Source organism: Myxocyprinus asiaticus, chromosome 40 (assembly GCF_019703515.2).
Source record: "Myxocyprinus asiaticus isolate MX2 ecotype Aquarium Trade chromosome 40, UBuf_Myxa_2, whole genome shotgun sequence".
NCBI lineage: Eukaryota > Metazoa > Chordata > Actinopteri > Cypriniformes > Catostomidae > Myxocyprinus > Myxocyprinus asiaticus.
In genome coordinates this window covers 9604743-9631597 of record NC_059383.1, presented here as the reverse complement: position 1 = coordinate 9631597, position 26855 = coordinate 9604743, and the positions used below count along the sequence as shown (strand labels likewise).

The window sequence follows — 26855 nt, the reverse complement described above, 5'->3', positions numbered from 1 at the left end:
TTCCTCAATAGGTAAAGCCGAGCAAATTTCTTCCCACCAATTTACACTGTAACAGGAGTGCCCACATTTCCAGAGGCCATCTAAGAGTGGTAGCAATGCGTTCGAATGCAATAAAGTACGAATCCACTTCTAAAAGAAGGTACTAATTTGATATATTTGCTTACATCAAATTCAGCTACAGATGTCGCTGTGTCTCTACCCACGGTAGCAGTACCTCCTACTGAATCCACTCCACCCCTTATCACATTCTGGGCCACCCCTGTAGGAGGAGGAACTGAAGGCGAAATAACCGAGGAAATGTTTACTGTGCTTCTCGAAACCATTTCCAACTCACACAAATGGAACAATCTATTCTCACGTTACTCACTCGGTACCTGCAATTCCAGCTCTTTTAATTTAATCGCCAATCCAAAAAAGCGTAAAAAAGCGTACTTGTAGCATCGGTGTGCAAAAGGTGCTTCGCATCAGCTTAAACCAGTGCAGCAGCCTCTCCAACACCATCATACTCAAACTCAGCCGGTAAAACATTCCTTTCGACAATTTTATTTAAACGTTCGGATCGAATTACATGTTTAACATCAGACCTAGATACAGCTATTTTAAAGAATCTGGCTAGCTGGATTAGATCATCTTTCCTACATTTCTTAAACTCCTCTAAAGTCAGATTCTGGGAGAACGCTTCTGGAACAAACTCCATTTCCCAACATCAATATTTCCCCTCCCACACCAAGAGAAAACAGCAAAACAAAAACTCTTTTATTGAGTTTTTTCTTGTTTCTGGAATAGTTAGGGAGGTAGAGAAGAATTATGTATTTTATTATGTTTCTTTTTTTGATTAGGGAAGTTTATTTTCAACTGGGGAGTTAGAATCACTTTTGCTTGTCATTTTGGCCACACTTATTTCTGAAGTCTTTGCTTCAGTCTTACAAAGAGGAGAGAAATGTCTCATCCAATAAATTTTGGAGTTTTGGTTAATCCTGCTTGTGGTAGGTGGGCCTGGGTAGCTCAGCGAGTATTGACGCTGACTACCACTCCTGGAGTCGTGAGTTTGAATCCAGGGCATGCTGAGTGACTCCAGCCAGGTCTCCTAAGCAACCAAATTGGCCCGGTTGCTAGGGAGGGTAGAGTCACATGGGGTAACCTCCTCGTGGTCACTATAATGTGTGGTTCTCACTCTCGGTGGGGCGCGTGGTGAGTTGTGCGTGGATGCTGTAGAGAATAGCGTGGGCCTCCACACGCACTATGTCTCCACGGTAACGTGCTCAATAAGCCACGTGATTCACGGATTGACGGTCTCAGATGCGGAGGCAACTGAGATTCGTCCTCCGCCACCACGAGGAATTGGGCATTCCAAATTGGGGAGGAAAAAAAAATCCTGCTTGTTGCGTCTCATTTAAGTTACTTCATGTCTAGAGGTAACATAAACGAGACACCACAAGCAGGATAATAACAAGTAATAAAAAGTTTACTTGCGCTTTCAGCCAGTGCTTAAACAGAAAAGTACATGCAAACAAAACAAGCAAACCAAACAATATAACAAAAAACACAATAGACTTACTACTACAAACAACAACAGATCCCAAGTGATGGTATAGTATTGATCAGCAGGTAGTGTGATCCACCAGACAGTCCAAACAGAATGAGTGCAAGTGGAAAGATAAAATGTCCAAACAAGTGGTCACTGCTGGAGTGATGAAACAAACCGCTACTACCTGCAGGTCTCACGGCACAGATAAACAGTGGAACATTAAACGCCAAGCGCAATGTTCAGCCGGCAGACAGCTTGTGATTTGCGGGTGTCCAGTCTCAGTCAAGAGCGCAACAGTGCATGTAGTGTATTGGTGCTGCTAATCAACAGGAAAACACTGGCATTGGGGTGCAGCTGGTACACATCCCCGAAAAATTTAAACGAAATAATTATAGTTCATGAACCCTTTGTTCTGCAAATATTAACCTGATTTTAAAAGTCTTCTCAGGCTGTAATGTGTTTGTTTTTATAAATGTTCTTAACCATAAAACACTGGAGTTCTGGTGCAGTAAATAAATAATGTGGAAGCTGTAAACATTCTTTTTAAGAATATTTATGTAATGTGCTGATTCCTCATATTTTATAACATACCTGGTGTTTTGTCTTAATGCACATTATTTAATTTGGTGTATTTGAAGTTGGGTTCGGGAGTCCGTTTGGAGTATTCTCATAGCAAAATACATGTGCAAATATAAAGAGGACGTATTTTCATGCAACAGCACTCTTATCTCACTCAGATAAAAAACACAGATTCTATATTCCTTAAAATGTATCAAAAACATGGAAATAACAATGAAACAGTTTTTCAAATTAGGACAATAAATGCCTTAACAGCATTAAATAAATTAACCTTACACATTGACTGCTAAAAAAGGTCAGAGCAGCAAAACAAATTCGTTTGTAGAACAGCAACAGCACCTCCTACTGTACAGGGGTGAAATTGTCTTTCATTTTATTCGTCACGGTCTCAGTGTGAATGGAACTTTTGTCGGCAGTTTGTCTCAAAAATTCATCCCGATTTTGGTGTGAGTAGGCCTTTAGTAAACAAACTTCGAGTATCCAGGACGACGGGTGTCAGAACAGAGTCCAGAACCACTGAGACCGATAAAAAATAAGTGTACTTATAAATGTAAATAATAATTAATCATTAATATTTATATATTACATATGTTAGATTTAAATAATGATATAAATAAATAATGTAATATTAACTATATTATAGTAAACTAACTTTCTTTGCTGTTTCTGCAAATTTTTTGTTAATGAGATTGCTTTGTGAATTCATTTACATTATATAATGGAAGCAAATGTGTCTCTTGCACTACGAATCTACACTGAAGTTGGCCATGTTTCTGTCTTTGTGTTTCCAGGACAACCTGGAGAAGAGCGGGCCGAGGGTTCTGGATCTAGAGCTGGAGTTTGACGAACGTGCAGTCCTGCTGGAGAACATCGTGTATTTGACCAATTCACTTGAGGTAGCACCACACAACTATTTGAAGAACAACCTAAATGTCCTGCATTTAAACCTCTCTGATGTTCTCATCTAACCCACTTAATGGAGACCTATTATGCCCCTTTTTACAAGAGGTAATATAAGTCTCAGGTGTCCCCAGAACGTCTGTGAAGTTTCAGCTCAAAATACCCCACAGATCATTTATTATACCATGTTGTAAATGCCTCTTTTTGGGTGGAATCAAAAACACGCTGTTTTCGTGTGTGTCTCTTTAAATGCAAATGAGCTGCTGCTCCCCGCCCCCTTTCCGGAAGAGGGCTGTGCCTTTACAGCTCGTGCTTCGTATACTATAGCAACAGCAAATCAGAACCAATATGACTGACACCGTAAATACCGGAGTTCAGCCATATATGTATGAGCAACCGTAAACAACGGAAAACATAGGCATTTTGAGTTTGTGATAATGCTTCTTATGTAGAAAATCACTTCCTGCCCTCCTTCTGCATTTCATACCACAGCAACGCAGTGACATGACGTCATGTGCAAACAAGCTATGATGACATCTCTGGTCTCCGTGAATACAATCAGAGACAATGGTAACTTTAGCTGCATTAGCCGTGGAATCAGCTAACAAACTCATTCGGAAAGGCGATTTGCAAACATTCACAAAATATAAAGTGCAATACTTACATCTTCAGGATATAAAGCTGGAACACGAACAGTTGGTACTGATCCATGCTTGAGAGTCAAATTTTTTGAAAATCCTGCTTTATATTGACCCTCATTCATAAAGCAGTCTGGTGTAAATTATTTGCACAAACATACACAAATTTTGGTATGTTTTGGGGCACATTTTCTTCAGTGGCTCTGATGCCGGGAGTACATGAAGACTCTTATGTTCACTTTTACAGAACACTTATGACGCTTACGAAGTTGAGACATTATTCTTCTCACTGTAGCAAAAAATGGCGGACTGTGTGTCGATCACTCGGGAGGATCTATGGTAATAGGGTGGAGTCCGTCACCAGTCCTTTAGAGCGGATACGAAAACCAGTCATTTTGAGACACTGTTTTTGATTAATAGAAATATAAGAAAGAGGAGTTTTAACATTGTAGGGTGGTTGTGTACACACACTGCCAATTGACATTTATACACCATGTAAAAGTGAATTTTGCATAATAGGTCCCCTTTAAAGACATGAAATTAAAATTGTCCCAGTTTACTTTTTTTTTTTTTTTCAATTTGGAATGCCCAATTCCCAATGCGCTCTAAGTCCTCTTGGTAGCGTAGTGACTCAATCCGGGTGGCGGAGGACGAATCTTATTTGCCTCAGCGCATGTGGAGGCTTCACGCTGTTCTCCGCGGCATCCACGCACAACTCACCACACGCCCCACCGAGAGCAAACCACATTATAGCGACCACGAGGAGGTTACCCCATGTGACACTACCCTCCTTAGCACCCGGGCCAATTTGGTTGCTTAGGAGACCTGGCTGGAGTCACTCAGCACACCCTGGATTCGAACTTGCGACTCCAGTGGTGGTAGTCAGCATCAATACTCGCTGAGCTACCCAGGTCCCTACAGTTCACTTTTTTAATAAATGTTGCTGCTATTATTTTGCATGATTCATCAGTGCATGTTTTTCTAAAGGGAAAAAATAACAGTTTGATTTTTATAATCCCTCATGAAAATGTAACTTTTGAAACAAGATATTTTGTGTTGATGTAACCAAGGTGGTGTGAGTGGAAAAAAATGGTATTGACCAATAATTTTGCAGGCCACTTTTCAGAGTTCCATCAAATCCCAAAGCAAAAAACAAGCCCCATCCTCCCTTATTTCCCATTGAATATTCACATGGAAAAATGTAAAAAAAATAAAATAAATAAATGCTCATAACGTCACAAAAGCACGCTTATTTTGTTCCAAACCCATATGACTTTCTTCTGTGGAACGCAAAAGGATGTTGGCCTAAGTCACCATACACTTTCATCTGCATAAATCCTTTGTGTTCCTCATAAGAAAGCCATATGTGTTTCAAGCAACATGAAGTTGAGTAAATGATGACATTTTGATGAAAATGTTTTATTATTGAGTGAACTATTCCTTAAATAGCAGATTTTTGATCTGTTTTCTTTTGTAACAACCAATCAAATTGCAGTGCTTAATACTGAAATAACAATAATCTGCTGACTTTGTTAGATCTGAGCTCTCTTGATACTGCTTTCTATCAGTAGCTAAAGGGTTTACCATTTTCTTTCTCTCTGTCCTCCACCAGCTGGATCAAATAGACGTGGTGTTCGCCTCTGAAGCTGATGACAAAGTAAAGGAGGATTGTTGCCCTGGGAAACCATTCTGTGTCTTCAGATCTGAGGTGAAACCAACAGCCCACTGAGGCCTCGTCATTGCTGCTGCACGCGCTCAAAAGCCTCCGTCTTTTGTTTCGCTTTTTTAATGGTTGATCTGCCCTGCACTGCATGCAGCTACAGGCAGGCTAATTTTAGAAGCACTATGTGCATTGGTAATGGTACAGTGTAGGTGTACAGCATTCATTCAGTGTTTTTGAATTATTGCCAGGCTTTTGGTTGACTTCAAATAATTTTCTGGAATTGAATTAGCAAAATCTGATTCACAAATGCCTTCCCTAATTCAAATTCACAAAATAAATTTAATATTCACAATCAAGTCAAAAGATTGGACACACTAAATTTATGTTTTTCAAGTAAAAAAAAAAAATGTTGTCTAAAGACTTATGCTTAAATGCATACTGCATAATTCCCATACTTCCATTTTTGTTATTTCTAGGGCTGTCAATTAGAAGCATAAATTTTGTGTGATTAATTCTATAAAAATAATACGTAAAAACAAAGTCAATCAAGACTTTAGACCTGTATGTAAATTCTGTAATAGAAGTATACGTATATTATGAGCATCAGAGCAATTCAAGCTTGAAGTACACGTAACTTTTTTTAGTTTTTACGAGCTGCATCAGCAGGGGGCAGTCAGTGCTTCTCAACAAAACTCGAAAGCCGGTCACACTGTATGCGTTCTTTACGGCTGGATGAAAACAGGGACCTCGAGACGCAAGTTTCCTATAAACGCAGCGTGAGTCGCTCCGAAAGCATCCGTCTGACGAACATATACAAGAATGCGTCCTGTGAGAACAGGACAGATTGACGAATTCAGTTGCAAAATAGATTGCTGTCAACTGTAGGCTTGTTCAGTGATATGGGCATAAAACAAACAATATATTGACTTCTAAATCCACTTTTTGTGTTGTCTTATCAATGCTTTACTCATCTGCCACAATAATGCAACAAATTTCTATCTAAATGATAGGCTATTTAAAATTGTAATTTATATTATGTACTATTTATATTGAATTTTCTTTATTTGAGTGGCCTTTCTCAGCAAATATTGATATATGTATAAAATAAAGCCTGATAGGGAGATCAGGACCCCGACAGGAAATGAAGCCACTTATTACATGGCTTCTAAACAAATAAATAAATACATGGACATGAAAAATTGATTTGCATTGAAATTATGTAATTAAGTGAGAATAAATAAATCGCTGAACAGCTGAAATCCACCTCCGTTTTGCGTCGGAGTTCTGTTGGTTTATTTTGTAATTATTGACTTTCTGACTGCTCATATTCTTGCTAAATAAATAAATAAATGCACATGAAATATTGATTTGAGTTTAAATTATTTTAATAGCTTACTGCTAGATGGTGCTATTAACCAATTAGAATAGAGTATTCCAGAGAGCTGTGAAATATTTGCGATTTAATCATGTAAATTCTGTAATAGAAGTATACGTATATTATGAGCATCAGAGCAATTCAAGCTTGAAGTACATGTAACTTTTTTTAGTTTTTATGAGCTGCATCAGCAGGGGGCAGTCAGCGCTTCTCAACAAAACTCGCAAGCTGGTCACACAGTATGCGTTCTTTACGTATACAGTTCTTTAAATAGGGCTGTCCATCGATTGACAGCCCTAGTTAATTCACAGTTTTGAAAACTTTACTGTTTTTCTAAAATGTGGCAAATAATAATAATAAATTAGTAGATGTGCCCAAATTATAGACTTGTAGTGTATTCAAAAAATATGATTAAATATGACATTATAGTTGGTACACACAAATGTTATTTTTGAGCATGCCACTGTTTTGATCTCTGTGACATAGCATCTATAAATACAGCATCATTAGCTGTGACCTCTGTGTGTCTCAGCCTGGATTATCAGTCCTGATGGTGAATCCACAGCCATCCAATGGTCTGTTCTCAACTAAGATTGAAATTCGACAGGGAGACAGCAAAGACAGCATCATCCGCAGACTATCCCGTGTCAACAGAGGCATCAAGGGTAAGCCTTATTGTGCTGCCATTATAGCAAAGTAATGTGATAGAAAGATTTGGAAAGGTTTTAAAGAAATAAAAATAATAATAATAATAATAATTTATACGTAAAACAGATTTCAAAGCATACAGATGCCCCAAAATGTATGTGGACACTTAAGGCACACTTAAAGGTTTTTGAATGTCGTTGTATTTGATAAGTTAGTTCTGAGAAAAGCTCTAGTATCATTTGTTTGCAGATGCCACTTGGTTTGATGTTTTATCGTCTTATGCAATGACATTCATATACTGTATATTTGAAGTGTGACTTAAATATGTCACGTAGTTTTTATCATTTATCATTATATTATGAAAAACTTCAGATTTTTCAAATGTATGTGAAAATTTCAGATTTATCCAAAGTGAAGTTGATGCGTTTTGAAGACCCTCTGTTGGGACCTAGAAGAATCCCTGTTTTGGGAAAGGAAGAGGAGGGTAAACTGCCCATCTCAGACAGTTCAATCTTCCACCTCAACCTGGAGCAAAGCAAAGTTCATATGAGCGATAACGGCCTGAAAATGGACATTGGGGACACTCTAGTCTATCTGCTCCAGTGACGTTCTACGCACAAATATACATTCAATATACAGTTCCCCTCCCCCCTCTGACTCTCTTTACATGCATCGACAAACAAATGACTTTTTTATCTGTATCAGCTGCTAGAGGGATTAGTTTATCTTTCATTAGCTGGAATTTAGCCTCATTGCAACAAGCTAAAGGGATAGTTTACTCATAAAAAATGAAAACTCTGACATCATTTACTCAGCCTCATGTTGTTACAAACCTGTTTAACTCCTGCCTTGGCATTTGGTATTTGTTCTGATTAAGGGTTATAATGCATTCATATTATGTTCATTTTCAGGCTTTTCTGTAGTAAAAGCCCAATGGGGAGCTTTAAACGCACAATTCATATTCATTTAGGATAATGCTAATTAGACTGGAAATATTTAGGAAAAGTAATGGTTTTTATGTGGGCCCTTCTGTATAACTTGGAGGTGTTGCTGTACTTCCATTGTTTATTCCTGTTAATCAGTTTCATTTGTAATTTTTACATCTGTCCTGTATTTTAAACCAAGTCTACATATGTAAACCACAACAGTCCAACAAAGGAGATGTGAAAAGACCTGCTGTGTTGTGCATTCAACTGTGAACATGTACAACCTCCAGTATGTTTTCTGGGTGCAATAACTGCCTGTATTTCACTGTAAAACTCCAGTCAGAAAGAAATGTTTTTCTCTCTACAAAATGTTTTCTTTGGACCCTTTTCTGTCAAATGACATGTATTCAATGAACACTTAATACAAGATGCTAATAAAATGTGCCTCTGTTTCTATGCTTGTTTTTGAATATAAATGCCACACCCTAATCATATTAGGCAGGTTACTAGCACATTTTCCGGGAAATTGTCATTTTTTGTCCCCTTTGAGTTGCTACTAAAATAATTAACAAGAAGAATCACAGATTGCAATATTTGATAGATTCTACTAACTCTGTTTAGTGTTTAATGCAAAAAAAAATAAAAATAAAAAATAATAATAATAATTAAAACAGTGTTTAAATTTGAAATATTTAAATTTCATTACATTTTAATGGGTGAATAAAATAAAGAAATGAAATGCAACTTAATTTGAGCTTTAATTGAAATAACATGATTTATCATATCCTTTGTATATTTTTAGTAAAATGCTTTAGATTTGATATACAGGTGCATCTCAATAAATTAGAATGTTGTGGTAAAGTTAATTTATTTCAGTAATTCAACTCAAATTGTGAAACTCGTGTATTAAATAAATTCAATGCACACAGACTGAAGTAGTTTAAGTCTTTGGTTCTTTTAATTGTGATGATTTTGGCTCACATTTAACAAAAACCCACCAATTCACTATCTCAAAAAATTAGAATACATCATAAGACCAATAAAAAAAACATTTTTAGTGAATTGTTGGCCTTCTGGAAAGTATGTTCATTTACTGTATATGTACTCAATACTTGGTAGGGGCTCCTTTTGCTTTAATTACTGCCTCAGTTCGGTGTGGCATGGAGGTGATCAGTTTGTGGCACTGCTGAGGTGGTATGGAAGCCCAGATTTCTTTGACAGTGGCCTTCAGCTCATCTGCATTTTTTGGTCTCTTGTTTCTCATTTTCCTCTTGACAATACCCCATAGATTCTCTATGGGGTTCAGGTCTGGTGAGTTTGCTGGCCAGTCAAGCACACCAACACCATGGTCATTTAACCAACTTTTGGTGCTTTTGGCAGTGTGGGCAGGTGCCAAATCCTGCTGGAAAATGAAATCAGCATCTTTAAAAAGCTGGTCAGCAGAAGGAAGCATGAAGTGCTCCAAAATTTCTTGGTAAACGGGTGCAGTGACTTTGGTTTTCAAAAAACACAATGGACCAACACCAGCAGATGACATTGCACCCCAAATCATCACAGACTGTGGAAACTTAACACTGGACTTCAAGCAACTTGGGCTATGAGCTTCTCCACCCTTCCTCCAGACTCTAGGACCTTGGTTTCCAAATGAAATACAAAACTTGCTCTCATCTGAAAAGAGGACTTTGGACCACTGGGCAACAGTCCAGTTCTTCTTCTCCTTAGCCCAGGTAAGACGCCTCTGACGTTGTCTGTGGTTCAGGAGTGGCTTAACAAGTGGAATACGACAACTGTAGCCAAATTCCTTGACACGTCTGTGTGTGGTGGCTCTTGATGCCTTGACCCCAGCCTCAGTCCATTCCTTGTGAAGTTCACCCAAATTCTTGAATTGATTTTGCTTGACAATCGTAAGGCTGCGGTTCTCTCGGTTGGTTGTGCATCTTTTTCTTCCACACTTTTTCCTTGCACTCAACTTTCTGTTAACATGCTTGGATACAGCACTCTGTGAACAGCCAGCTTCTTTGGCAATGAATGTTTGTGGCTTACCCTCCTTGTGAAGGGTGTCAATGATTGTCTTCTGGACAACTGTCAGATCAGCAGTCTTCCCCATGATTGTGTAGCCTAGTGAACCAAACTGAGAGACCATTTTGAAGGCTCAGGAAACCTTTGCAGGTGTTTTGGGTTGATTAGCTGATTGGCATGTCACCATATTCTAATTTTTTGAGATAGTGAATTGGTGGGTTTTTGTTAAATGTGAGCCAAAATCATCACAATTAAAAGAACCAAAGACTTAAACTACTTCAGTCTGTGTGCACTGAATTTATTTAATACACGAGTTTCACAATTTGAGTTGAATTACTGAAATAAATGAACTTTTCCACAACATTCTAATTTATTGAGATGCACCTGTATTTGTGGGGATGAAAGTATAAAAGGTTTTTGACCAGATGGTTCAAACAAAAGTAATGTTCTTTTACAGTATCATTACTTCATTATGTTTAAACTTATGTTGACTTTGGCTGGCTTAATATTTCAAGCTAATGCCAACAAATCATGTACACTGGCGGCCAAAAGTTTGGAATAACGTTCAGATTTTGTTCTTATGGAAAGAAATTGGTACTTTTATTCACCAAAGTGGCATTCAACTGATCACAATGTATAGTCAGGACATTAATAACATGAAAAATTACTATTACAATTTAAAAAAAAAAAAAGAAAATACAACTACTTCAAAGAGTTCTCATCAAAAATCAGATCTTTGGCATTCTAGCTGTCAGTTTGTCCAGATACTCAGGTGACATTTCACCCCACGCTTCCTGTAGCACTTGTTATAGATGTGGCTGTCTTGTCGGGCACTTCTCATGCAACCAAATAGCTTTGTTTGATATAATGACTAGTGATTTTCTAGCACCAAATTAGTAATTTAGCATGATTACTCAAGGATAAGGTGATGGAGTGATGGCTGCTGGAAATGGGGCCTGTCTAGATTTTATCAAAAATGACTTTTTTCAAATAGTGATGGTGCTGTTTTTTTACATCAGTAGTGTCCTGACTATACTTTGTGATCAGTTGAATGCCACTTTGGTGAATTAAAGTACCAATTTCCTTCCGAAACAGCAAAATCTGTGATCTGTGTTCTTTTCTTTCTCAGTCATTGGATTGACATGATGTAACGATTTAGGGTTAGACTTGGGGTTAATAATGATGACTAAATTGGTATTTTGTACCCCATATTTAGTATTGAGGGTAATAGTTTAAGAATCCATTAAAAATGCCCAGATTTGTTGACCACTAATCTGAATATTGAGGGGATGTGTCCCTCTTGATGGTCCCTCACTAATCCTGTTGCTTTCAGCCCTGCTACTTCAAACCTGAGGTGGAAAAATATAATTTCTTAAAAGTTCAGAAGTAACCTTTTCAAATTAAATGAAAATTCAAAACAAAGAGAAAATGAGCCTACTAAGAATTGCTGCAAGGGTTATTACTCTATTTTGCTGTCAAGCAGGCAGTTGCAGATATGAAGATGGCTCATTTTTACAGTCGGATCAGCCACACATAAGCGTGTTCAGATAGACATTTACATACATTTAAAAAGACTTGACTGCCAAATATATAACCAAGCCATTGTAGAAATGACAACTCCAAGCAAGGTTTCATTAGTGGATGTGACCCAGTTTAATGCATGTTAGATGCACTGAAGAAGGAAGTGATGCAAGACATTAACCTCATAATACGTGCAATTCTGCATTGTCTGTCTCTGTGTTCTTGGGGTGCATTTGTGTAGCATCACACACAGGCTGGATCACTGGTAAGCTCTTGTTGCTTGTTTGTTGTTTCATTTGAAAGGATATATTTGATGTTTTTGTATGGATTGTAGGCACCTGCAGGATATTTAAATGTTGGCTTTCAGTCTCAGTAGTGCATGAGTATGTGTTTTAGAAGTGTGTGTAATGGGAAGGGATTTTTTCTATATTTATGTGACTTTAATATTCAGTTTGACTTTGATATGCATTACGACTGCAGGTTGATGTTCATAAAAAATTGTTTTGTTATATGTAGGTTACATAAAACTGTCTTGGAATTTTTTTTACCATGCCTTCATTAATTTTGGCTACTTTTAAAATAACTTTTATGTATAGATTTTATTGTTTTACCCAAAACTAGATTTTACAATATAAAACTCATTTAAAAAAAATGAGATTTTTTTTTTTGTTTGTTTGTTTTTGTTTTTTTTTGTGTGTGTGTGTGTGTGTAAAAATGATTTGTAGTTTTTTGCACAAAATATGACTGTCCCACAGTTGTTGCGTTATTTCTACAACAACAAACAATTCTGCCACTAATAATGTTTTAACCAAAGATAGTGTACGTGTTAACCAAGTCGACAAAAGTGTCAGTGAAGAGCATGCTTGAGATGAAAATGTATGGAAGCCTGTTTTCGGCACATAATACAAATGAATAAAAGTCCAGTGCAATCTCATTATTTTGAGTATCTTATTATTTTGAGATATTATCTCATTATTTTAAATTTGTATAATTATTATGAGATATTCTTATAATGAGTTAATATCTTATTATTTTGAGTTAATGTCATTATTATGAGATATTATCCCATTATTTTGAGTTTGTATCTCAGTATTTTAAGATATTATCACATTATTTTGAGATCTCATTTATGAGTTAGTATCTAATTATTTTGAGATGCCTTATAAAGGATCTTTTTATTTTGAGGTAGTATCTAATTATTTAAAGATATTTTCACATTATTTTGAGATATCTTGTTTTTTGAATATATAATTATTTTGAGATATTATCTCACTGTTTTGAGATATCTAATTTTTCAGTTAGTATCTCATTACTTTTAGAATCTCATTATTTGAAGATAATCTCATTATTCTGAGAAATCTGATTTTGAGTCATTATCTCATTTTGAGAAACTATCTATAATTTTAAGTTAGTTTTTAAAAAGAATTAGATACTAACTCAGAATAATGACTCGTGAGCTGTATTTGTTTTATGATTTGACACTGCGGAAATGGGCTTCCATAAATATGAGACGTGATGTGTGAATAAAACAATTAAAAATCATGGTAAATATAACTTGTAAACAGAATATTTTTAGTATGTGTCATTTCTAATTAAGCTGTAATTTTGTCCAATTATGCAAAAAGGGAGAAAATATTATTTTATTGTATATACGTATTTAGGAAACATAAAATGCTAACTACATAATTAGCCTTAATAAAACGAAGTAGTCAGGCATTTAATTTCAAATATGATGGTAATGTAATTTCCGTCCCCATCATTTCCACCACAGAATGTTAACAGAATCGATACAGAATCAATGTGGTCGAAATTACATTTCTTGGTTCTGAAAAAGACAAAAATGAGAATTCTCAGAATTCCCCTGTGATGAATTTATGTGCCCTGTTGAACATTGTTAGTTGATGAATTAAATCAACTAGTGAGAGTGTGAATAGTGTTTTTTTAGAGAGTTTATTTTCTAAAAGTCTACAGGGCCAGAAGTGCCCATGGTTAAAGACACACCCAATTGAGAGGTCTGAATTGTTTGTATTTGTGTCTGAGTCTTTTGTGTCTATGTGTCAAACACATTAAGAGGGCTGCAGTCTTATCAGCTCACAGCAGCTTTCTGTCAGGGCGTCTTGGCCAATTGGCTATCAGAGATACCACACCACTGTCATTATAGGAAACTCACCCCTGTTTTTTCCAGCAGTCTGTTGTCATTGGGAGGAAATACTCTGAGCCAATTTGACATCCACCACTAGGTAAGTGTTCACTCTCATTAGTATGCATTTTATAAGTAATGTTGACAATGCTGTCAAATCTTTCAGCTCAGGTCAGGACTAGCCATTTATTACCTTTATAGGGTTTTATAAAACTTCCACAGTCTGTTCAATGACTGTTTGAAGTCTGTTGCACACAATATTGGTAAGCGCCGCTGACTGACATAGTAAGTTCCAATCTAACTGACTGGATTTATGCAACTTCTGCAAGCATTCTGGATTACACTACAAGACTTTAACATTGATTTTCAATCAGGCCGAGTTAGTGCTAGTCGGTGCTAGTTGGTATGATGCTCCAAGACATTCGGTGAGCAGCCAATGGAAATCAAGAGCGCAGGGTCACAAAGCTCAAGAGACGGAAATGGCAAACAAGCACTCAAGTGGAGTTTAATTTTTAATGGCACTCACCTCAACTCGTGTTGCCGTCTTCAGAGGCCAAGGTCTTTCCACCCAAGACTGCACCCAAATATGCTTTGCCTGTTTCTTTCACGACTTGGAATGCAGTAGCGACAACAACAACTGCTCCCGTATTCATGTTTGTTTACATCTGTCAGGCGTCTCCTAAAACGGAAGGGGACATGTTTCCACATGAGTTTGAAATTGGATCGGATCGACTTGTAAGTGGGGTAATGTGGGATCCTGGGTTGTGTGATGTGTTAAGCCCAGTCTTTGTCTGAACTGATTTTTCAGATAAGTCGGTAAGTGTGTGATGCCTAGTATTTTAAAATCTGTTTAGGTTTTAGAAGTCGTGTAGTGTATGTTACAGTTTTTTCATCAGTCTGCCTGGAAACAAAGTCATGTTCATACATTGGGTGCTTTTGAGGATAATATAATAATGGATTTGCAAAGATTTGTCAGGTTAGTGACATAAAATGGGTAACACTTTACAATAAGGTTCCATTTATTAACATTAGTTAACAACATTAGTTAACATGAACTAACAATGATCTTAGTTAATGTTAATTTCAACATATACTAATACATTTTTAAATCAAAAGTTGCATTTGTTAACATTAGTTTATACACTATGAACTAACATGAACTAACAATGAATAATTTTATTTTTATGAACTAATATTAACAAAGATTAATATATGCTGTAAAAATGTATTGTTAATTGTTAGTTCATGATGGAACCTTATTGTAAACTGTTACCATTAAATCTTTAAAAAATATTTGGGGTTTGTTAGAGGCACTAAATAACATGTAAACTAGATATCCACTAGCTGAATCGTATATTCTGCTTTGTTTTCTTAGTTTATGCCAATGAAATAGTCTGCTTTTATTTTCTGTACTGTACTAGAGGTCTGCTATTATACAGTACAGTATATATACAGTACTGTGCAAAAGTCTTAGGTGCATTATATTTTTCACAAAAACATTTGTCTTAAAACGGTTATTTTATATATTCTGCTTTTAGTGTATCAGTAGGAAATATACATTTTAGATTTCAACATTCCCTTTGTAAATAGAGTTGAATAGAAGTAGAACAAGGAGTCCTGCAACAGATGGTATGGCCCTCAAAGAGCCCAGGTCTCGATATTGAGTCAGTCTGGGATTACATGTAGAGACAGAAGCAATTGAGACAGCGTAAATAGATAGAAAAACTGTGGCAAGTTCTCCAAGATGCTTGGAACATCCAATCTGCCAACAGCCAAGAAAAACTGTGTCCAGGTGTACCAGGAGAATTGGTGCTGTTTTGAAGGCAAAGGTGGTCACATCAAATATTGATTTAGCTTTTTGTTATATTTACTGGACTTTGTATGATATTAATTGATAAATGAAAACTATTTATGCCATTATTTTTGAAGACATCCTCACTATGAAACATTGTTGTATATATGCACACATGCATACACGCACACACGTAACTCACAGATACGTGTGAACAGACGAGTTAAGGGTTTTTCAATGATAGAACGCGCTGGACAGACATCTTTGTCGTGCCGCATATCTGTTTTTTCACCATTTTAGACACCATGTCAGGTTAAAAATAACTTTTTACAAGCACATCTTGAGACACATTGCATTCTGCTTCATTCATTGTGATGCATCTTCCTTTTTTTTGTTTTTTGTCATAAAGATTCGAAGAAGTTCAGGTTGCAAAGAGGACAATCGTTTAAGGATACTGCAACACCATTATTGAAATTAATATTTTGCATGCTGGTTTTTTATTCTGGTATAATCAGTCTCAGATAAACCCACCTCTAAGCGGCACATAAAAGCTAAATGAACTGTGATTTATCGCTTTACAAATATATAACCAACAAACATATTGTATCAGTCAGATGGATCCCCCTGTATAAATGGGTGGTTCTTCTGACATTTAGTCAAAAGTCTGGCTAAGCGAGACTTAGTGAATGTTCTTGGTTTGAAACTATCTTTCTTCTCAGCATGAGAATGAACTCGTCAGGTGGTCAAGAAGTTGAACAGAATGCAACAGGAAGTGAGAAGGTGGAACTTCCTGTGTTGACTCAACCTGGCCTCGGGATGACCACGACAACAGTGACCACAATCAGTCAGACTGGTGGAGACTGGAGCACAGGGCTGTTTGACGTGTGTGGTGACACCAGCACATGTAAGAGGAAGTGCCTATGAGAAACAAGCTCCTGGTTGTAGAATGTGGTCAAAAATAGCATAGATAAAGATATAGACATAAGCAGGTAGACAAAAGTGCTAAATCTTCTACTTTCTGCATTTTTGACATTTAACCTTTGGATGTGGAAATTTCTGTAGAGATTTTGTAGTATAAACAAACTTAAAATGTGTGAATGTCATTGCATTATTTCATAATATCAAATCATATATTTACTACTCTGAATGTATTTGCAAGCTTACAATCAATTACAAGAATAACTGTGCCATAATTAAACTGTAATTGAAGTTATCCAGAGATTTATCTTCCCCAGCATATTTGCTTTTTCTAGATCATTTACTACATAATTTAAAATCTTCTGGGTCAAACTTTTTCAACAGATGTACAGGGCCATGCATTAGTATGAATTTATTATAAGCATGGTTTGTTTACAGTCTCATAATAATTAATAGTTCATGATATTCCTTAATGATTATAAATGGCTAAGGATTTTCCATTAATTTAAAGTAAACCTGGACATAAAGCGAAGTAATACTTTTTACAAGAACATTGAATATTCCATTTCTACCCATTTGAGCCATATTCATTTGGCTGTTTTGTGGATTAGTTTTGAATTGAATCCTTTTGAAGTCAATCAACATAAGCAGCGTTAGACTAATTCCATATAAGCTTTCGAGTTTGTTTACAGATACCAGCCCATGTTTTAAAGCATCTCTCGTCTCTTCTGTGCAGTTCTGATGGGTGCGTTTGTGCCGTGCTGTTTGGACCTGAGTGTGGCTCATCAGTATGGAGAATGCATGTGTCTGCCGCTGCTGCCCGGATCTACATTTGCCATGAGAGTGGGCATCCGAGAGCGCTTTAAGATCAGGGTAAGGATTCAATGGGTAAATAATGCAGCATGCTGGAAAAGAATGTTTCCAACAAATTTCAACTAAAGAGTATTAATTAGTCACAGAAATTCAAATACAGCTGGGTCATTCTAAGGAATATAAGGAAACTACTGATGTAACTAACAGGATACTGACCTAATGTAACTCTTTTTAGTTTGCAATACAAAATAACTTTTAAGATAAAACATAAATGTTATTTTTAACCTTGTGTTTTGTAGAAAATTCCTAACAACCATTGTGTTCGGGTCAACAAAAAAAAAAAAAACCTTTAAAGGACAGTAGATATACAGCACACATTATAAATATATACACAGACATAGGCTTGTTTTTCATACAGAACACGAGTTTTTATAGTAGGATTTAATCTGGAAAAATTACCACCTACATGTCAGTTGTGGTACTTTGAGTAAAAAAAAAAAGATAATTGTTTGAAACAAATACAGAATCATGGTTTTATACAAAATATATAAAATATATATATATATATATATATATAAACGTATATAATCGTCTGCCTATATGAGCGAAAAATCCCATAGACTTCCATTGAAAAGGTCCCCACACAAATGGGTTAGGATATCATAGAGACTTACAGATGATTAAATTGGACCAGTAAGTAGCCATCCAGCAACCATCTAGCAACATCCTAGTAATCAACATAAACACTGTGACATTACATAAATAAAATGTATTCATTTATTAATTGGTGTGGAGAATCCATTTTAAAAATTAGTTTGACCAAATACAAGATTAAGATTCAATTTAACTGTTTTCAACTCTTAAACTGGTCAAAAATGACCGGAACATGACAGAAGAGGTTAAATATTTGTTTTTCAGGAATATCAGTTTGCATGTCCCATTTATCACCATTTGAATCTTTTATTTTCTATATGGGTTATATGGTAACACTTTATTTTAATGTGTACTTGTTACACATATTACATGTATTTACTATAGTAATAACAGTCAATTATGCATAATTACAAGCAACTAACCCTAAACCAAACCTTACCCTAAACCTATAGTAAGTACATGTTGTTAATTAGTAATAATCAGTAATTACTTGTGTAATTACACTGTAACAAGGACACATTAAAATAAAGTGTAACCGGTTATATCCATATAGAAATCCAATTATACTTAAATTTAGTTTTTATTGAAATTAAAATATTGTGCTTTTTTGCTACAGTATTTAGTTTATTCTTTGTCCTTTATTCTTTACCTAGTCCCTGATTTTTTATTGTTTTTTGTTCAATCCTATAATGCTGTGACATTTACCCCCTTAAAAATAATGGTTTGACCTTTTTGACATCCTATTTAAGGGAAAGATACAATAATTTTTTTAATTTTTTAAATTTTTTTTTTTATAATGTGGTTCAAACAGAGATAAGTTTCTCTTGCTGTCCTTAACTGTACTTCATTATATTTGCTCTCATGTTGGTCCTGTCAACCTCAATAGTTCAACTCTGTTATGGTGAAAAAAATCAAAGTGATCATTTTTACAGAAAAAAAAAAAAAGAATGCAGACTGTAAATAATGTGGTGTGGTGCGATCATTAGATTTGTTTTTATTTTAACTGGTGTTCAACCCTGTAACATTTTGGACAGGGTTGACACTAAACTTGCTTTGAAGGAGAAATGGTTCTGAATTTACTCAGACCATATCCACACTAATCCGTTTAAGTTTTAAACCTCCGTTTGCTGTTTCTTAATACCATCGTTTTCCAAAGTATGTGGTAATGGAGCGCATTTACGAAGCACTCAGTTTTCGGTGTTGGAAAATGCTGTTCTAGTGTGGATGAGTGGTATAAATGTAGCGAAATTAATGCGTTCTCAAATGAAAACATAATAGTGTGGATGTTTTCTAATAATATTCTAAGCCTACTTCCACATGAGTACATTTTTTTTTTAATGCATGAATTTTGCTGTTAACCCCTCTCATCCACACTAGAATGGCAATTTCCTCTACCGAAAACAGAGTGTTTAGAAAACTCTCACCATTAGTGCATACAGTACCATAGGCGTAGATTTAGGTAGGGATGGTAGGGATATAACCCTGTCAACTTTCAGAAAATCGAAAATGTCCTGACCAACATTTGGGCAATTTTACCATTTAGAAAATACTTTAACTTTATAGTATGTTTTTATTTTAATGACTGTTAAACATTCTCAGTATCATTATTCATGTGTAAATTATTGTCCAACATATTTTGAAGCGGTGCATAAAAGGTGTTGTCACGTGGCATCTGTTACTTTTCTCAGTGCTGTTCAGGATGCATCAGTCACAGTCTTTTGTGATTACTGTGATTACTTAAGGGCTTTTTAAACCATTTTTTAGCCATTCTGTGAAGATTAAACTGGCAGATTTCCATTTGTATCGTAGGTCAAATCCTTTAAACTAAAAGATTTAAAACAAGCATACTTTTCGTGTACAAATGTTTCCTTTCCTTTCTAAGTCTAAGTCCTGAATTTTGCATGTGGCCCAATGGAAGACTCTGCCTTATGGGCGGTAAGAGCCCTCTTGAGGAAAGCACTTTGAATTTGAGTGACTGTGCCAGTTAAGGGGATGGATTAGTGCAGGAATTTAAAATGCTAGCACAGACAACTGATTGCTATGCCAAATTAAAAATTTAGTAGTGGCCAGTGGGGCTGCATGTTTTATATATATATATATATATATGTATTTTTTTATTTTTTTCAGTATACAAATTAACTTGTGGTATGATTTTAAATATGCATTCATCCATTTATATGCAGTCATCTGTACATTTTATAAAGATACAGGGAGCAGAAAATATTAGGCATGTGTCTAATATGTGTGTGTTTCTATGACAACATAGCCGTGTGTGAGAGAGTCGAGCAAGCAGCTCGACAGAATGAGCTGGTCTATGCAGCATGGTCTCATGAAATTTACATGAACACGTCAACATTTTTGCAATTCAAAATGTATGTGCTGTATAACATGTTTGGCTGCAGTTTTACAGTGAAATGTCCAGCTGGGGGCGCCCAAAAGGAAGTAAGATGGTGTCATAATCAGAAGCGGTTTTAAGGTGAATTTTAGATTTAAAAAAATTTAAAACATGCCCCCTTACCTAAAACTTTTGCCTGAACCTAACCAATAGTGTTTTCAAATATAAATGAGATGTTTTAAAAAAAAAAGAACATCCTTACCAGTACAATTTATGAAACAACCACATCATTTCATGCCGCTTCTATGACTCTATAATGTCAAGGGTCATCTTGAGTTTGTGGGTGGACTTGAACCACAAACCTCTGATTCTAAGGCCAACACCCTATCAGGTAAGCTACCACTCAAGTTAATCATTTTGGAATAATTGTATGTAGATGGGTCTGTAACATAAGCATTGAAATGTATTGTTTTTCAAAGATGCGTTAGAGTAAAAGTGTGTTGATATCATAAAATAGCAGGGTCTGAGTAATAGAGAGAAAAATAATTATTTATAAAGTCATAATCAGCCATTTAAGTCATGATTTGAGTGAAATTGAATAAAACACACAGTTGTTGTAGTGCCTCTAGTGTTTATTTCACCTGAAAACTGCAGGGAATTGTACCTTGAGACGCCTATAACAAGTTTTTCAAAAATGTATATAGAGTCACGTTTTCACTATGAGACCAGGTCGATCTATGTCAGCGCAAGGATGTTTGCATTTTTAACTAATATTTCACATTTTCTGCACTCAATGCGTGGCATATATTTAGCCAATACATGTTTTGTATTGCACACTGGAGAAGAACATCGGGGTAGAAAGGAAAAGCATGATTTGTCTATAAAATACAGGAAGTAAAATTAGACCTTCGTGATCAACATAAGAAAGTAAGATGTTTTATACCGAGGTTGTATGGAGTGGTGGTGGTGTAGTGGACTAAAGCACTGAACTAATAAGCAGAAGGTTGTTGGTTCAATCCCCACAGCTGCCACCACCATTGTGTCCTTGAGCAAGGCACTTAACTCCAGGTTGCTCCAGCGGGATTGTTCCTGTAATCAGGGCACTGTAAATTGCTTTGGATAAAAGCATCTGCCAAATGTATATAAGGAAATATTATGCCTATACACACTATACTTTCTTGCATTCTTAATATCAACATTTTGAACAATGTCCTCCTTGCAATATATCCCTACCAACTTTCAAACCAAACCTACGCCCTTGGTGCATGCTTTTTTGACCTTAGGAAACTGAAAAAGTTTTTTTTTTTTTTTTTTTTAATGAAAACGGATTAGTGTGGATGTGGCCTAAGTATAACAAGTCTTAATCCATTGTGACAGGATTGAAATAATGTAGTGCTTTAGGTCATTTGCAAGACAGTAACCACATATTTTGCATTGGGAGTAATAGTTAATGAATCAGCCAATGAAAAACCCATATTTGTTGACCACTAATCTGAAAAAATGCCCTAGATTTAATGTAAGATGGACACCATGAATTTGAGCTTAATATGAAACAATTGAACTATTTGAATATCATAGACTGATATCTCACTTGGAAAAACAATTCATTCAAGAATTACAATGCAGTATACCCAGGTGTGTGTGTGTGTGTTTGTAGGGCAGTGTGTGTGAGGACTGGACTACGGTATATTGCTGCTACCCTCTGGCCCTCTGTCAGATGATCAGAGAGATGAAGAAGAGGCTGAAGACGCAGATCTACACTGTTTCCACAGTGCTGGAGAGCTCATGAGATACTCTGTGTGTGGGGTCAGGACATTTGGTCACCCACAATGAAGGCAAAACCTAAATCACCTACAAAGTGGGGATCAGCCAACAGTTCAAATGAGGAAAATGGTTTGATAAATAAGATTTCAATTACAGTTTAAAATGGGAAGTTTCAGGGGTAGTGCATAGAAAATGTCTTTAGTTCAATATAAAAACAATTGAAGTCATTGGAAAGTCCCCACTATGAGAGAAAAACAAATATGTGCGTGTGTGTGTGCAGTCAGCTCAGATTGTCTTCTCGTCAGTGTTTTTGACGATGCTAAGGACTGAGGGGCCGTCTCAGTTGTCAGCATGTTTATTACCAAGGGTCCAGAAGTTCATGCAGGGTTAGACATATCAGTATTCTTTGCTCTGAGATTGATGTGTCTGACATTTCAAATTGACAGCGAGATGGAGAGACAGATGGGTAAAGAGATGCATGAATGGAGAGTGGAGGTGTACACTTTGATTTCATACTGCTGTCACACAGTTCATGTACACATGCAGTTTTATTATGTATTAAAGCTGAAGTGTAATTTCTGCGCCACTACTGTCACCAAACAGAACTGCAAAAATAATGACCCTTGATAATAAATGTAGTAAATGTCAAACAGGTTTTCTACCTGTCTACCTGTCATTGGTTGGCCATTTAAAAAATAATAATAATAATAATAATTATTTAAAAATTTGAGATTGGTCAAAACTGATTTGAGATCTCTCTTATGGGGTGACGAATTTAAAAGAAAGTGTTAGAAAACCTTAAAATATAGGGCTATTTAAATTAAAATTTAGTTTAAGCATTAACCTTTAGCTCCCCAACACAGTCTCATCATGACAACTCATAATAATTCGTACAAGATGCCGAAAACAAGAGATCGTACAACTTGGCTTGTACGAAAAGGTACGACTTTTATGTCCATAGAGACAACAGAAGAACAAACGGAATTCCAAATAGGTACAACACAAGCATAACATTTTAGCTAGCATCCTATCAAATGCAGAATTTTAAGAAAGGAAATGTTATGTGAAGGTCTAATTTAAACTGAATTGGAAACTTTTTACCAGGTCTTCATAATTTGTTATTGGTACTTTCCAAATGTCTTATATGTACATATTATATTGAAAAACCACCCATCACTTTATTAAGATATGTATTACAATATTGCATTATATTTCCTGTTACAAGAAAGCATAGAGTCTGTCTATATATCTGTAGAGGGCACTGTTGTTACACACACTTTCCCTAGTCCATGAAGTACAGAGAGTGTGTATTTGTGTGTGAGATGGCATGGATATGTCTGCTGTCAAGGGTTTTCTGTGGGGTCCCTGAGGGACATGAGACCGCTGGAGCCCTAAACACTGCAGATACAAATTCAGAGAGGTGAAAAATGAGGACAGGGAAGACTGTGACACAAGATCAAGGAAAGTTTCAAGCAGCCCTGTTTTCTCTCTCTTATACACACTTTCCTGGCTCAAATATATCTGAGCACCAATATACCCATCTTTTTACTTTATATGTATTTTTCTTTTAAAAGCAAGACTTTCTGAGTTCTAGTGTATTATATAATGGTGAAAGTAAATTGGTATTAATCAATAAAGCAATACGCCATGAGAGGCCATGCATTACTGATTTTTTTCATGGGTAAGAAAAGGGGTTCTTACCACCTTAAAGGGTTTGTTAACTCAAAAATGAAAATTCTCTCATCATTTAATCACCCTCATGCCATCCCATATGTGTATGACTTTCTTTCTTCTGCAGAGCACAAATGAAGATTCTTAGAAGAATATTTCAGATCTGTAGGTCAATACAATGCAAGTGAATGGGTGCCAAAAATTTGAAGCCCCAAAAAGCACATAAAGGCCTCATAAAAGTAATCCATAAGACTCCAGTGGTTAAATCCATGTGTTCAGACACAATATGATAGGTGTGGGTGAGAAACACATAGATATTTAAGTCATTTTTTGCTAGAAATTCTTCTCCCTTCCCAGTAGGGGGCAGTATGCATGAAGAATGTTAATTAACAAGAACACAAGAATAAGAATGTAAAAGTGATTTGTTTCTCACTCACACCTATCATAATGCTTCCGAAGACATTGATTTAACCACTGGAGTTGTATGGATTACTTTTATGATGACTTATGTGATTTTTAGAGCTTACAAATTTTGGCACCCATTCACTTGCATTGTATGGACCAAGAGAGCTGAGAAATTCTTCTAAAAATCTTTATTTGAGTTCAGCAGATGAAAGAAAGTCATGCACATCTGGGATGGAATAAGGGTGAGTAAATGATGAGAGAATTTTCATTTTTGGGTGAACTATTCCTTAACCACTTTAATAGCAAAAACAGTAATCTGAAAAAAGATACCACTGTTCAATAAATAGTTAAATGTTTTAATATTAATAATCAGATGAAACTATTCTTCCACCAAGTAACATTCTTCATGAGCCTGTAGGCTGTTAATGGTTGCCAAGCAACGTAGCATTTTGGTGCATTAAATTATAATTTGCTTTCACAGGTTTACAGCATTTATCTGCAAAAAAATGGAATTGTCAGTCTGAACCATACGTTTATTAAATTGCGTTTGAATTGTGAATGCTGACTGTTCAGTTTTTTTGTGTGCAATTTGACAAGCACCTGAAATATGTTGACCTCTCCCTGTGGTGCTACTGATAGTGTGTTGCACAAGCAGTCTCCAAGACGTTAGTTCTGGTCCCATGGAAACCAGGTAGTAATCATGTTCACTCTGAGACACTGGTTCTGGTCCCGTGGAAACCAGGAAGTAATCATTTTCACTCTGAGACACTGGTTCTGGTCCCGTGGAAACCAGTAAGTAATCATTTTCACTCTGAGACACTGGTTCTGGTCCAGTGGAAACCAGGAAGTAATCATTTTCACTCTGAGACACTGGTTCTGCTCCCGTGGAAACCAGGAAGTAATCGTGTTCACTCCAAGACATGGATTCTGGTCCTGTGGAGACCAGAAAGTAATCGTTTTCACTTTGAGACACTGGTTCTGGTCCCGTGGAAACCAGGATGTAATTGTGTTCATTACAAGACATGGGTTCTGGTCCCACAGAAACAAAGAAGTAATTGTGCTCACTCTGAGACACAGGTTCTTGTCCCATGGAAATCAGGAGGTAATTGTGTTCACTCTGAGACATGGGTTCTGGTCCCATGGAAACCAGAAACTAATTGTTTTCACTCCAAGACACTGGTTCTATTCCCGTGAAAACCAGGAAGTAATCGTGTTCACTCTGAGACATGGGTTCTGGTTCGTGGAGACCAGGAAGTAATCATTTTCACTTCGAGACACTGGTTCTGGTCCCATGGAAACCAGACAGTAATCATGTTCACTCTGAGATATGGATTCTGGATCCCGTGGAGACCAGGAAGTAATCATTTTCACTTCGAGACACTGGTTCTGGTCCCATGGAAACCAGGGAGTATTTGTGTTCACTCCAAGACATGGGTTCTAGTCCCATGGAAACAAAGCAGTAATTACATTCACTTCAAGACACGAGTCCTGGTCCTGTGAAAACCAGGAAGTAATCGTGTTTACACCAAGATACTGGTTCTGGTCCCATGGAAACCAGGAAGTAATTGTGTTCACTCAGAGACACAGGAACTAGTCCCATGGAAACCAGGAAATAATCGTGTTCACTCTGAGATACGGGTTCTGGTCCAGTGGAAACCAGGAAGTAAGTGTGTTCACTCCGAGATATGGGTTCTGGTCCAGTGGAAACCAGGAAGTAATCGTTTTCACTCCGACATTCGGGTTGTGGTCCTGTGGAAACCAGGAAGTTATTGTGTTCACTCTGAGATACGGGCTCTGGTCCCGTGGAAACCAGGAAGTAATCGTTTTCACTCTGTGACACTGGTTCTGGTCAAAATTATTATTATAATGCAACAGGCTAGTGCAAGAAGCCAATTATACACCTAATTTGCATCCTTTACTCTTCATTATATTGTTCTAGTGCTAAAAAGCTCCTGTTTTTGTTGGGAAGTTAAAAAAGAAAGAATGAAATGCGGGACCCACTTTATATAAGGTGCCTTTAACTACTATGTACTTAAGCATATTATACAATGTACTTATTATGTACATAGGTGTTGTAGCATTGTACTAACAATTAAAGTACCTGCTTTTAATTACAACTTAGTAGTAACACTAACCCTTACCCTAAACCTAACTTGACTCCTACTCCTAAATCTACTCATATCTCAATCTTAGTAGCAAATGTTAATCTTGTGAGAATTTAGCAGAACAAAATGTAGTTACACAATAAATACATTGTATTTTATGTATTTTAATGTCAGTTCATAGTAGTTAAAAACTAATATAAAGTGGCACCGAAATATGATATTATTTAGACCAAAATCACTTAAAGCACATGATGTTGTAATCACGATTTCCCAAATTGTAAGTACAACGTCCCAGGAGGTTTTGAAGAAAACAAGACAATCCAAGAGCATTTATGGCACTGTTTTAGGAATATCAGTGCCCTAGTGCTGTGACGTGTATATGTGTTTGTGTGTGTAGCTCCTTAGTAGCCAGGTGTCTCCTTGGTAACAGTTCACAACAACCGCACGGACACCTGGGGCAG

General features: G+C 36.4%; 2 protein-coding genes across 3 annotated transcripts in view; both read left to right on the top strand.

The window, feature by feature from the left end:
- The window catches only part of LOC127430405 (leucine--tRNA ligase, cytoplasmic-like), a 60416-nt gene extending 51705 nt beyond the window's left edge, over positions 1-8711 (top strand). The window contains exons 29-32 of the mRNA XM_051680133.1: positions 2899-3003; positions 5258-5353; positions 7216-7348; positions 7732-8711. Coding sequence (XP_051536093.1) covers positions 2899-3003; positions 5258-5353; positions 7216-7348; positions 7732-7937 — 540 coding nt within the window. The 3' untranslated portion in view covers positions 7938-8711. The remainder of the gene's footprint in view (positions 1-2898; positions 3004-5257; positions 5354-7215; positions 7349-7731) is intronic.
- Positions 8712-11903: 3192 nt separating this feature from the next.
- Positions 11904-23926, top strand: LOC127430447 (PLAC8-like protein 1). Of its 2 annotated transcripts, none has more exons than XM_051680213.1 (5): positions 11904-12062; positions 13983-14037; positions 16449-16633; positions 17384-17520; positions 22107-23926. In XM_051680213.1, the coding sequence occupies exons 3-5, from the start codon at positions 16450-16452 to the stop codon at positions 22236-22238; spliced, it is 453 nt and encodes a 150-aa protein (XP_051536173.1). In that variant the 5' UTR covers positions 11904-12062; positions 13983-14037; position 16449; the 3' UTR covers positions 22239-23926. The 2 variants fall into 2 exon arrangements, with proteins under 2 accessions (XP_051536173.1, XP_051536174.1); XM_051680214.1 differs by having other exon boundaries at positions 11910-12062; positions 13986-14037.
- Positions 23927-26855: the final 2929 nt, after the last annotated feature.